The sequence below is a fragment of the Coenobita brevimanus genome, chromosome 61 (genome assembly GCF_032717465.1).
Source record: "Coenobita brevimanus isolate Jiangsu-jjx chromosome 61, ASM3271746v2, whole genome shotgun sequence".
In the NCBI taxonomy this organism is placed as follows: domain Eukaryota; kingdom Metazoa; phylum Arthropoda; class Malacostraca; order Decapoda; family Coenobitidae; genus Coenobita; species Coenobita brevimanus.
The window spans coordinates 35,116,347-35,130,168 of NC_137014.1; the positions used below are offsets into that span (position 1 = coordinate 35,116,347).

The 13,822-nt window shown below is 41.3% G+C and overlaps 1 protein-coding gene across 1 annotated transcript in view; it reads left to right on the top strand.

Moving 5' to 3' along the window:
* LOC145403745 (uncharacterized) overlaps positions 1–6,511 on the top strand; it is a 59,932-nt gene extending 53,421 nt beyond the window's left edge. Inside the window, exons 17-18 of the mRNA XM_080275423.1 lie at positions 3,634–4,034; positions 5,327–6,511. Of these exons, the coding sequence (XP_080131549.1) occupies positions 3,634–4,034; positions 5,327–5,473 (548 nt within the window). The 3' untranslated portion in view covers positions 5,474–6,511. The remainder of the gene's footprint in view (positions 1–3,633; positions 4,035–5,326) is intronic.
* The last annotated feature ends 7,311 nt before the right edge of the window (positions 6,512–13,822 follow it).

The following is a 13,822-nucleotide window of genomic DNA, read 5'->3' on the forward strand; positions in this document are numbered from 1 at the left end:
AGGAGAGTAAGAAGAAAGTGGATGAAGACTGGGAGGAATCTGAGTGTGAAGTGGAGGGAGAGTAAGAAATTGTTTTGGAAGGGGGTAAAGAAAGTAAGGCAGTGTGAAAGGGGAAATAGTAGGGGTGTGAAAGATAGGAATAATAGATTGTTGGTGGAGAAGAGAGAGAAATTGAGGAGATGGAAGGACCACTTTGAGGATTTGTTGAATGTAGAGAGTGAGAGCAGTGCGAGTATAAGTGGTTGGGGAATGGCTGGGAGAAGAAGAGATGAGAGGAGGGAGGAAGAGATCAGTAGGGCAGAAGTAGTGGAACCAATGAAGAAGATCAAGTAGGGAAAGGCCCCAGGAATTGATGGTGTGTGTGGTGAAATGCTGAGGTATGGGGGTGAGATTGTTGTGGTGTGGATATGGAAGTTGTGTAGATTGGCTTGGGAAGAGGGAAGTGTTCCAGAGGACTAGAAATCAGGTATAATTGTTCATTTATACAAAGGAAAAGGGGAGAGAGAAGTATGTGGTAATCATAGGGGTATTTGCCTTCTTAGTGTGACTGGTAAAATATATGGTAGAATACTCACTGATAGGGTTAGGCATATGACAGAGGAGCTAGTTGGAGAAGAACAAAGGGGATTTAGGAAGGGAAAAGGGTGTGTAGATCAGATATTTGTTCTAAGATGTTTAGTGGAGAAGTATCTAGAGAAGGGAAAGAAAGTGTATGCTGCCTTCATGGACTTGGAGAAAGCTTATGACGGAATAGATAGGCAAGGTATGTGGAAGGTATTAAGAATATATGGAGTGGAGGGGAAATTGTTGAGTGCTGTGAAGAGTATGTACGAAGGAGCTAGGGCTACGGTGCGAGTGGATGGTGAGCTGAGTGAGTTCTTTTATCTCAATGTGGGACTGAAACAGGGTTGTGTGATGTTTCCATGGCTGTTTAATATATACATGGATGGGGTTGTAAAGGAAGTGCAAGGTAGGGCAGTGGATGTTGGGGTGGCTCTGATGAATGAGGGTGAGATTTGGAAGATTCCGGTGTTGCTGTTTGCTGATGATACAGTATTGTTGAGTGAAGATGAATGGGAGTTGCAAGGTTTGGTGAATGAATTTGGGACAGTGTGTAGGAGGAGGAATCTGAAAGTTAATGTAAACAAGAGTAAAGTTATGGTGTTTGAGAGGAATGAAGTCACAGAATGTACAGTAAGGTTGGATGATGAGGATATGGAGAATGTGAGTGCATTCAGGTACTTGGGTAGTGTGATGAGTAAGGATGGAACTTTGGGGGATGAAGTGCGTGAAAGGGTACAGCAGGGAAAGAAGGTTGTTGGTTCACTGAAAGCAGGGATGAGGAATAGGGAGGTGAGTATGGAAGTTAAGAAGTCACTGCATGATAGTATTGTGATCCCTACCCTGACGTATGTAAGCGAGGCGTGGACCTTGCAAGAGGGGAACAAGTCAAGAGTGAGAGCAGTGGAAATGAGTTACTTGAGAGGAGAATGTGGAGTGACATGGAGGGACAGGTTGACGAATGAAGAAGTGAAGGAACGTTGTGGGGTGGATGTGGATGTGGTTGAGAAGATTAGGAGAAATACACTGAGGTGGTTCGGACATATGGAGAGAATGGAGAATGAAAGACTGACTAAGAGGGTGTATCTAGGTGAGGTGGAGGGAGGGGTAGACCGACGATGAGGTGGAGGGATGGAGTTGAGAGGTATATGAGGGAGGGGGGGTGAGTTGGGGGGAGGGTAGTCAAATGGTGGATGACAGAGCGACCTGGAGGCGTTTTGTCTGCGGCCACCCTTTGCGAGATTAGAGCATCGGGCTATAGATGGATAGATAGAAGTTTTTAATTATACCTGCTGTCCAAACTCCCTTGCTATGGACTAAAGTCTTTTGTTCCTTTGATCTGCTCATATCTCACAGGAAAATAAAAGTAGATGATGTATATTCCGATTTCCACTCAGTTAACGCCGGCCTGCCACAGGGATCAGTTCTGGCCCCAACCCTGTTCTTGGTTCATATTAATGATCTCTTATCTGTCACCCCCAATCTCAGCCACTCATATGAAGATGACTCAACACTACATAGTTCATTCACACTCAGACACCCATTTACGAAGTCGAATATCTCTACCTCTCAACTCAGTACAACCATCTCCATAAATCAAGACCTATCTACGATCAGTGAATGGGGACAAAGCAACCTTGTCTTATTTAATGCTAGTAAAACTAAATATATACAATTTACTAATAGACAGATATTGCCAGATTCGTATATTACCTTCAGTACTACTAGTATTCCCATCTCCAAAAGTATTGAAATTCTCAGCAACTCACTTAACAATGCTCTCAGCTGGACCTCTCATGTTAGATCACTTGCTAAAACCGCCTCAAAGAAACTTGGATTAATATACAGAGTCCGTAACTTCTTCACTGACGAGCAGCTAGCTATAATTTATAAGAGTCATGTATGCTCTCAGCTTGAATATTGTTCATCCTTGTGGAATGGATATGGAGACGTTGCATTAAAACAACTAGACAAAATTTAGAACAAGGCTGTTAGAATTATTAACAACCCTGCCATTACAAATAAATTGCCTCCCCTACAAGTAAGAAGGAATGTTGCTTCCCTTGCATTATTTTACAGATATTTTTATGGCAAATGCTCAGACGAAGTTGCGTCCTTGGTGCCACCTCTCCATGCCTTCCCTCGTGCTACACTGGCATCTGGTAGCGCTCATGACTGGAATGTCACTCAGCCATATTGCAGACCTGCCTATCAGAATTCTTTCATTCCCCGTACTGCATCTCTTTGGAACTCGCTTCCCCAGAGTTGTTTCCCTGCAAACTTCAAGCTACAGCTGTTCAGGTCTAACTGTTACAGATATTTTATGAACAGAGGACACCAGTAATCTGGTGTATGGATTATTTTTTTTTATTCATTTGTTTTTCCTTCCTCTCTTCTGTTATTTAAAAAAAAAAAAAGTGTCAATATTAAAGAGATATAAAATGTACAAAATAGAAAGTTACGGTGAATTAGCCAAAATAAATCACTAAGGAAGTTGTGTTAGGAACTCTCCTGTGGCCGTATTCTAAGTGGAATAGGAGGCTTCGCAGCACCTCATCCATAGCGAATTATTTTGCATATTACACATTACTGTTTTTTCACGTGAAGTTTATATCGTTTTAATATTGATATAGTTTGAATTTGTAGCAGAATAAACCGCTGAGGAAGAGATACTATGTAAGAAGAGATGGAAGGGAAGAGAAAAGAAAGAAGGAAATTTTAAAAATTAAGAAAAGAATGAAATCAGGAATGGGCAAAACTGTCAATGAGAGAGAGAGAGAGAGAGAGAGAGAGAGAGAGAGAGAGAGAGAGATGGCAAGTTGATGTTATTTTACTTTCATTGATCTAGACCTCTCTCTCTCTCTCTCTCTCTCTCTCTCTCTGTCACACACACACACACACACACACACACACACACACACACACACACACACACACACACAGCCTGAGCCACCTATTGTTCAGTGTTTTTAGATGTCTTAAACCTAGTACATTTACTCTTTGTCTAAATTAAGGTGCTTAAAGGTGCGTTTCCCTGTTGTACTATTAATTCCACTATGTTCTCTATCACAGGGGAATACTGGGTGGACCCGAACGAAGGAGACATTCAGGACGCAATCGTGGTTCACTGTGACATGACCACCAAAGCCACTTGTGTCCTGCCCCAGCCTGGCCTCACACAGGAGTTTACATGGCAGGGACAGTCTAGAGGCATTGTGTGGCTTGGTGAGGACATCCAACCTGACTTTGAGTTCACATACAAAGCCGACAGTAATCAACTCAGGTTCCTACAACTCCTTTCCTCCGAGGCCTCTCAGCATTTGACCTACCACTGCAAAAAGTCCGTGGCTGTGTTTGATGCCACCAAGAGGAATCTGCGGAGAGCTATGCAGATCATGACTGCAGCTGATATAGAACTCAAGGCGCGAGGCAATAGAAAGCTTAAGTACAGGGTGATTGAAGATGGATGCAAGGTGAGCTAACCTGCATTGATTTGCTTTTCTCAGTGAAAATGGTAATCAGTTTATGCTCAGTTTTAGTTTTAGTACTGACAGTGTTGAGGATTACAGGTATTTTGGAAGAACGGGCTAAAGGATGCGAAGAAGTCCACTAGCTTTGTATTACTCCAAGCCTACTTTCCATTTGATAACTGATGCTGAAGGTAGCAGCTACTGTTGTTTTGTAATGTGATTACAAGACTTTCATTCGAATCAGAGAAATTCATGTAGCCTTCGGGTTAATCGACAGTTTTCAGCACTCCGAATACTATAATTTCTTTCACCAGAATAATATTGTCGTCTGGTAGCCTGCATACAATGTCCGTCTATATACTGTGAAAGAATTAAGAAATCTGAAGGAAGTAGAGTCGTTATATAACAGAGAATACCATGTCTTTCCCTGTTTTTCTTCACCTTAGACTCAGCGATTTATCACATGCCGCCTTTTTTTTTTTTTTTTTTTTTTTTCTCCAGCCGGTCAGACTCTTGGATAGAGTTTGTTTCCCTCTTATCCCTGTTCATCCAACAATACAGTTGAAGCCTTACAGTAGTTTTAACGTGGACGGTTGCGAATCGTGTACTAGGGGATGAGTTTCAACTACTGAGCTCTATGGTATGGAGAGGCTATCTCCGCAGCGACCGTGTAACTTTGGCCGCCACATTGAAACACCCGCACTCGTCGCCTCCACTACGGTAGTTCTTAGCTTGCTGTTTCTGTTTCGCTGTTGCTTACATAAGCTGACCAATGGGCCATGGCACTATATTTTAGCTGCGGTGGATCATGGCACTACATTTTCCAAATTCGTTGGCTGATTTCAAAAGGCGCGGGCATCCGGTGTAATGCATGAACATCATCAGCGCCGCCCTGTGCCCTTGGCGGTGGGCACACCTCTCCACATTATAGAGCTCAGTGGTTTCAGCCTCAATGATCCTCGTGCAGTCGATAACCGTCAATATAAATCTCCTTCCTTCCTCTTTTCTTCCCTCTTCACTCAGTAATGAATACCATGCCATTTCTTTCTCTTTTTCTCTCTTAGACCCAGATAAAAATTTGGCCAAGACTCAACACTGAATAAACACGCAGGTTCTTTCCCTTTTTCCTCACCCTAGACTCAGTGATGAATAACAGGCCCAGACTAAACAGTAAATAAATTACCGTCTCTTCTCTTCCCCCCCCCCCCCATACACACAACGATGCCATCCCTTTCCTATTTTCCTGCCAGAATTCATCAGCGAATAACATGTTCTTTGCCTTTTTCCATTTCCAGACTCGGTCTAGCAGCTGGGCCACAACCAAAGTGGAGTACCGCACAAACAAACCTCAACGCCTGCCATTCGTCGATGTCGGCCTGAGGGACATAGGCCGACCGGATCAAGCCTTTAAACTTGAGATCGGCCCAGTCTGCTTCTTGTAAGCTAGTATCCCCGTCAGTTTTGGAGAATTTCTTGCATTACTTCCTTAGTGGTATACCTTTTCCTTATTACACATTAATCCCATCATGCCAGGGACGTATTTTCACTGCATTCTTCATATCTCCGCATTTGTTTTGTTCAGTTTGGAGAAACTTTTCGAACTGGAGGAGAATATTATATGTAACAATCATCTACCACATCACTACGAGAGGTGTCCTATAAGCTGAATAAAATCATTTGGAGGTAGCAAGAAAAAGTAAAACACGTTCCCGGATTGAAAAACTGAATAATCTCATTAATGTTTTTAATGTCTTTGTTCTATGGACATAACTCGATAAATGACGTACCAGAGAGTGTTGATGTCCCATTTGCCGTAATAAACTAGTAAGGAAGATGTGCTAGAAATCGTCCCAAGGCTCAGAGAATACGGCCGACATGAAGCTATAAAGTTAAATAGGGATATCTGGTGCAGGGGGAAGCAGATGTGACGGCGATGAGCAGAGAAGAAAGGATGAGAACAGACTGGATGCGTTATGGTGTCTGTGGTGAAACATCGATCTCCTAAAAGTTTTGTTAGACATCCCCAGTTCTCCTCCTTCTGCTCTTCTTACATCTCTCTTGCAGCTACTCCTTCCTGCTCTTATTTGTTGACTCTTTTTGGTATCATTATTATTTTTATACGTATTTTAAGATAAAACGCTCGCCATTCTCATACCCACTCCTACTTTCCTTTGTTTCTCATGTATTCTTGTCTTCACTCTGTCCTTTCCTCAGTAGCGTAAGTTACCAAGTGGACAATGTAAAAAGCGTACAAAGTGTCGTGAAAGTGAAGGAAGAAAATAAAACCCAAGTTTTTTTTCCGATAATATCAAAAGTGCGCCAGTTTTGAAACTTCACGAACACAAAACGACTGAAAATAAAATGTGGAAATAAATACTCGAACTCAAGGTGTTCCTAGAGACGAGAACTCTGACTGTGTACATTGTGTATAGTGTTGGGGTGCCGTGTTTGGTTTGGTCTCACGGTCGGGATGCAACAAAAAAAAAAATGCAATATTAGATGTATCTGTATTTTTTTTTTTTTTTTTTTTGTCAAAAATACAAAATACAACGAGATTTGGGTGTATTATTGACCCTGAACTGGTTTCGCCACCTGAGCATTTGGTAACAATGAAGTGCAGCACTGATGTGTGTAACACCTTTTTTTTTTTTTTTTTTTTTTTTTTTAATGTGTTCGACTCTGGGCATAGGCTTCACAGCCTGCTATCAAGGCCCAGCAGTCCTCCTACATACCATACACCTCTACATGTCACCACTTCGGCGCTAACACCCACCGTCCATATTGAATACATGCTAGGGCTGTCTCGTACAGGACTGGTGTATTGGTATTAGCGGGGGTATTTTTACGACATGTCGGCGGGTCTTCTGGTAGATCAGTAAAGCCTGATTTAATGAATAAAGTTCTTAGCTAGTGGTATCTTTACAGGAATGAGTCAAGCTCGTACTTTACCATGTATTAAACCATTTTTGTTATACTTACCCTTAAATTTGTGAATAGTTTTGGCACACACTATTTCATTCGGTAGTGCATTCCACTGATAATTGCCCTATTTGGGAAACTGAATTTCCTTACGTCTTTATCGCCTCTCTTTTTATGTAGTTCTTTGCAGAGTCCTCTTGCTGATGCTTCCCCATATGTTATATATTCATTTATGTCTATTTTCTCTTTCCTTGACATGAATTTATATAGCACAATCATGTTTCCTCTTTTCCTTCTCTCCTGTAGTGTTGGTAAATTCAGCTTTTTCTAGTTTTCCTTCGTAGCTTAGATCCCTTAAGTTTGGTACCCATCTTCCAGCTGCCCTTTGTACATTTTCAATCTTATCCATGTGTTTTTTGAGACGAGGACTCCAGACTACTGATGCATACTCCAGGGTGGTCTGATGAATGATGTTATAATCTTTCTCAGCATGTCTTCATTTATATATGTGAATGCTATTCTCATAATAGCAAGTAATGTATACATGTTACGTACCTTCTCACTGATGTGGTCAGCTGGAGATAGTTTGTTATTGATAATCACTCCTAGGTCCTTCTCACTTTCTGATATGTGCGTGCTCGGATGTTTCGGCTACGGACGTATGGGCCACGGACATTTGAGCCATGCGCCACCATCTTTGGACGTTCTGGCCGCGGCCAAGGTAAGGTTAGGTTAGGTTAGGTAAGGTTCACAACACTTCACACTTCAAAACGTCCTAGGTTGGTGGCCCATGGCCCAAACGTCCGTGGCCGAAAAGTCCTACATTCGATATGTGTAGGGTTGATCTTCCTAACTTATAATCCCAATCTGGTATTTCCTTACTTTCACCAAACTTAATTACATGACACTTGACCACATTAAATTCCATTTGCCATTTTTTGCTCCATTCATGAAGTTTATTTAATTCTTCTTGTAGCTCTTTGCAAGAATCGGTGTTAGTAATTTTCCATTGTATTTTTGCATCATCCACTCACTTGATGTAGTGCTGCCTACTTCTTCCTTAACTTTTATTATTCTTTTTTTATGCTTGCCCTCCTCCCTTCCTATTTCTCCCACCTTTCCTGTCACTTCTTATTGCTTTTCTTTACAGGTGGCTTTACATTGAGTGACAAGCCAAATGGTTCCCTGTAAGACAAGAAACCATTTACAGCGCTGGGTGGTAACCATATAACCAAACCATACGTGTCAGCAAGTGGGTTGGTGAACGGTTAGTGCCCCTCCCTGTAAAACAAATAGCTCAAAGTCAAATGGCCACCCCTTATGGGATTATGGCGTCTAGCAATTAATAGATAAATTTTTGCATCATCAACAAACATATTTAGATTGCTTCCATTTTCAGTGTTACTGTCTACGTCATTTATATATACTAAAACATAATTGGTGCCAGCACTGAGTCCTGTGAAACTCCGCTAGTCACTTCCCTCCATGATGAGTAATTTCCCCTTAGTACTGTTCTCATTTCTCTTTTTCTGAGAAAATCCTGCATCCAACAGTACATGTTGCCTTGGATTCTTCCTTGAAGATACAGTCCATAAAAGTCTTCGATGCGGTACTCTGTCAAATGCTTTCTTGAAATCAAAATAGATACTGTCCACTCATTCATCTCTTTTCTGCAATGTTTCTGTAACTCCATCATAGTAGCTTAAATACTAAAAACATAATTGGTGCCAGCACTGAGCCCAGTGGAACTCCACTAGTCACTTCCCTCCATAAAGAGTAATTACCCCTTCGTACTGTTCTCATTTCCCTTTTTCTGAGAAAGTCTTGCATCCAACAGTACGGGTTGCTTTGGATTCCTCCTTGATGGTACAATTTCCATAAAAGTCTTTGGTGTGGTACTCTGTCAAATGCTTCATTGAAATGTCGATAAAGTATACCGTCCACCCATCCTTCTCTTTTCTGTAATGTTTCTGCAACTCTATCATAGCAGCTTAATAGATTAGTAGCACAAGATTTTTCCCTTTCTAAAACCGAACTGCCTTTCTGTTATCATATCGTGTTCTTCCAGATAGTTTACCCAAACTTTTCTTATCAGCTTTTCTAGTATTTTACTTACAACACTGGTCAGTGATACTGGTCGGTAGTCGAGTGGATTCTGTCCATTCCCTTTCTTGAACAGGGGAATAATGTTTGCTTTCTTCCAAATATATTCCCTGACTATTAAATATATTGGTCTCCTTAACTGTTTTGCACATTCATATAGCACTCAACCTGAAATTTCGTCAGGACCATTTGATTGTCCTTTGTCTAATTTACCTAACTCTTCCTGTACTTCCTTTTATGATATTTGTATATCTGATAATATGTGAGCATGCATGTTCTATATCATCTCTCTCAATATTATCTTGATCTGCAAAAACTTATTGGAAATTTTTATTTGGTGCTTCACAAACATCTTTTTCTTGTGCAAAGATGATCCCCTCGTCAGTAATGGACTGTTATTTATCTTTAACTTTGGTTTTGCTACGGACGTAGTTGTAAAATAGCTTGGTTGATCACTATTTATACCGTACTCGAAATTTATAAAGTCTTCCTCAAACAGTCTTTGGGCTTCTCTCCTTATCCTTGTATAATCGTTTCTTGCCTGTTTATAGTTGTTATATGCCCTCTCACTGTTGTGTCTTCTGTATCTATTCCACAAGTCTCTTTTTTTCTTTTGATTTTTTACATTCTGTATTATATATATATTTTTTTTTTTCATTTCTGTTTCTTTGTGCTGTGGGATGTAACTTTGGACTCCATAAAATTCACAGAATTTTCTATATATAACATATAAATCTTGTCCTCTAAGCTCCTTTTCCCAATCTGTTTCTAAGAAGCACTTCTTTAGGTCATGGTAGTTCCCCTTTTTGTAGTTTAGGCTCTTTTTGTAACTCTCATTACTGTTAACTGTCATTATGTAATCGTGAAGTTGCAATTTAATATTGCATGGTCGCTTTTGCCGAATGGAGGGTGATACATTATATTGTAAATATCAGTTTCTTGCCTGGTAGATATAAGATCTAGTACTGATGGATAATCAAATCCTCTTTTTCTGGCATTTTCCTTTACATGTGTTAGGAAAAACTCTTGAACGAGGTAGGAGCTTTTGGTCCCAGCAGCTTTCGTGGCTTCTTACATATAGAGTATTCCAATTTATATTTGTATTGAAATCTCCAGTTAATATAATTCTTTCAGATAACTCTCCCATTCAATGTAGTAATGCTCTTAAACTTTGAAATATACTCTCTGCCAGGGGTGGGATGTTCGAAAGCTCGTAACGGCCGCTAAGATCATCGTAGCGGGTACGATAATCATAGCGCGCTCGTAAACCGCTAAGGTGTATGTTCAAACAAATTTTACGATGCTCCATCCGCCATATTTGCTCATAGCGCTACGATTTCTGACAAGCACCCTTAAGCTGATCGTAGGGTCGCACGGTGGATGTTTCTCTAACAAACTCTATCAAGTGATGCTGAGTTTGTTTACCCTTTTCTGTGAACGAAGATGGAGTTACAAGTGGTTTTACAGGTAGAACTGGCAGTACGAAGAGAGATGAGACGTGAAAGGAACTACAGAGACAGACTGGATCCATTTGCTTACAGTGCCGAACATTTGTTGAGATACTATAGGTTTCCCAGACAAGAACTCCATCATTGGTGTGCAAGAGTTGAACCACTAGTTGGACCAGTGACAAGAAGATCCCGTGTTGTGCCATGTCATTTGCAGGTGTTAATGACATTCAGATTTTATGCAAGCGGCCCATTTCAGAGTGTGTTGGCAGACACATTCGGCTTAACACAGGGATGTGTGAGCAGAATAATTAACAGTGACACATGTGTTGTACAGAATATATCTTAGGGAAGTTAAGATGCCAAGAGGTAAGCAAAGAAGGGGAATCGACTGATTACACCTGTAAAAATGCAGACAGAAGCACTGTTCATTAAAACATGGTTTAACTCTGTGGGAGTCGTAACAATACAGTCTGAAGCCAATGATATATTGTTTATTCAAGTAAAAGGGTCTCAGTTTGCATCTCGATATTTTCAAAATTATCAATATGTTTCGTTAATATCTCGTCCCATGCCGCTTGTCTTCTGTCAGCAGTCACTTTGACGCTAAACCTTTCCCTCCGCACTGTCTGTCTGTCGAGCCAACCCTGTATTAGCGCCATCATCTTCTCATCTAAAATTTGCTCGACAAATTCGTTTGGTGGGGGGCTTGTCACCTGCCATTTCTCAAATGTCTTGGGATGAATACCGTAGTTGCTTGAGTGATGTAATTGCGTGCTTGGAGGAGTGTATTTGTTTACATTTTGAAAGTGCATTATGATTGGCTCACAATCTTTCAAGTTTATGAGATCTCTCTTCTAATTGGCCCAGCGATAATCAGCTGGGTTGCATTATGAACAATAGGAACGGAACGGAACGGGTTTTACGATCGCATCATCTTGAGCTACGAGGGTTGTCCCGAGCGTTAGAAGATACACCTTAGCGGTTATATTAGCTCACGATCAAAGATGGCCGCTACGAGCGCGTTACGATGATCATAGCGGCGTCTCGCAACGATCTTTTGAACATCCCAGCCTCTTTTGAACATCCCAGCCCTGGGCTGGGATGTTCAAAACATCGTTGCCAGACGTCGCTATGATCATTGTAACGCGCTCGTAGCGGCCATCTTTGATCGTGAGCTACGACAACCGCTAAGGTGTATCTTCTAACGCTCGCGGCAACGCTCGTAGCTCACGATGATGCGATCGTAAAATCCGTTCCGTTCCGTTCCTATCGTTCATAATGCAACCCAGGGTGCGGATGCTCAAAACTTCAGTCCCGGTCGTTGCTCGCCACCGCGGGACTAAGTCATCAGCTATGTTCACAATGGCTGCCGTCTGCGATGTTCAAAACAGTTTGGGCGCCATGTTGTGACGTCAGCGGGACTATCTCGTGTCGCAACTCCATCAAAATTTACGACTGGTACCGAGCAGTCCTAAAGCCCATTCAGCACGGTCGTAAGGAAGCTTTGAGGCTCTCATCAGCGTTATCTACCCCTCAAAACATTAGTTAAGGCAAGTGTTTGTAATACATTCAAGCATATAGCGGTATTTTATTATGGCAAGGATCACAGGGAACTCTCTCATGCATGATTTGAGCTTGGTTATCGAGTTTTAAGTGACAAGCTATTGAGGCCTCGTATGAATTGTAGATGTGCAGCATAATTTTATCTCATGAGACTGTGAAAGCCTCCCTATGATGCCACATATTTGCTGTAAGATGTAGGCTACTCATATATTTTCATTAGGTTTGGCATGTGAGCTGTTTTACTTCTACAAACCCTCGTTCTAAGTTAGATGTGGGCAGAATTGGTATTTTTTTCTGGTATATTACAGTATAGGACACTTCTGGAATTTCACATTTTAACCTCCATTCTCTAGAGTACCGGTATGCATACTGAATTCCAGAGGTGTCCTAAACAGTTAATTTACTTTCTTTTTTTCCTTTAGGGACCTTTCATTAACTCATAATTTTATTATGACCAGTATGTGCTGTGAAGTGATAGGTTAGGGTCTTTAGGTAAGGATAGGGTAAATGTTTACAAGTGCACCTGCCTTATGGTAATGAATTTGAGATAGCTCAATAGGTACATCTTGATGTCTGCATCAAATTATTCTAATTCATCCATGGCAAAATAATAGTTTGAGATATTAACAAAAACCCACCACCACTTTGCACTTAGCTTAAAACCTAACCTAACCTACCTTAGTTTAATCAGAAGCCTAACCTAACATTACTTAACTGCACCCCACTGACCTAAAAACAACTTAATTATCGCCGTAATCATGAGGCCTTGGCTTAACCTCCAAGCAGGTTTGGGGTTTACGTTAGGTTAGTTAATTTAGGTAGATTAGGTTAGATTGGGACTAAAACATTGTTAGATAGGCCTAATGGTTATTTAAAAATATAAAATGTCAAAGATTATAAATTAGAAAAGAAAAACATTGCAAAACAGGTCTTAAGGAAAAAATTTCCAGTTTATTGACTAAACTGAATGCTTGAACTTTGTTTTTACGTCCGAAACATCACGTTGAATTCTACTGACAGCATTGACAGGATCAGTAACATACTGCCAAGCTGCCGCCTTCATCCTACTTCTGTTGCGGCACTGTCAAATGAAAATTTTCCCAATATATATGTCTTGCTTCTCTGCAACACTTGTTGCCATAGCCAGCAGCTTTGCATCAGTGAAGTTTGGGCGCCGAGGTCTCTTGGCTTTAAGTTCACCTTCCGTTGAGCAGTAGGCTAGTATTAGGAGACAGAGAGGCATGTGGCGAGTACCTGTGGAGGTGATTTTTGTTGTTACCAGCATGCACGTGTTGTCTGTTTAGAAACAACCTGCTTGATTTTAATTGGCTGCCTTTTTGGTTACATTGATTCTCATTGGTTGCTATCAGATCAGCTGGCGAACTACCTGCCCTCTGCCGCTTGATGGGACTAACACTTATACCCGCCCTACGACTGACTGCTTCTCGTTTGAACATTGGTGGAGGTGGTCAGTCATAAGGCGTGAATAGCTTAAGACGGGACTAGAGGAGCGACCACCGACGGCGGGACTTTGATGGATGGTTGCGGAGAGAAAGGACGTGTGCTGATCTCTCCTCTAGCTGCAGGGTTGCCTCACCGGCGTTAGCTTTTTCTTTTTTCGCCACTAGGGCGTTTTTCAATAAAGTTAGGTTAGCTAGACCTAATTTTCCTCCCTGGCCTCAGTAGATATAGTAGGTGTCTATATCTAATTACTGAGATCGCCTTTGCTTACTCACCTCTGGAGTGTACCCCCCA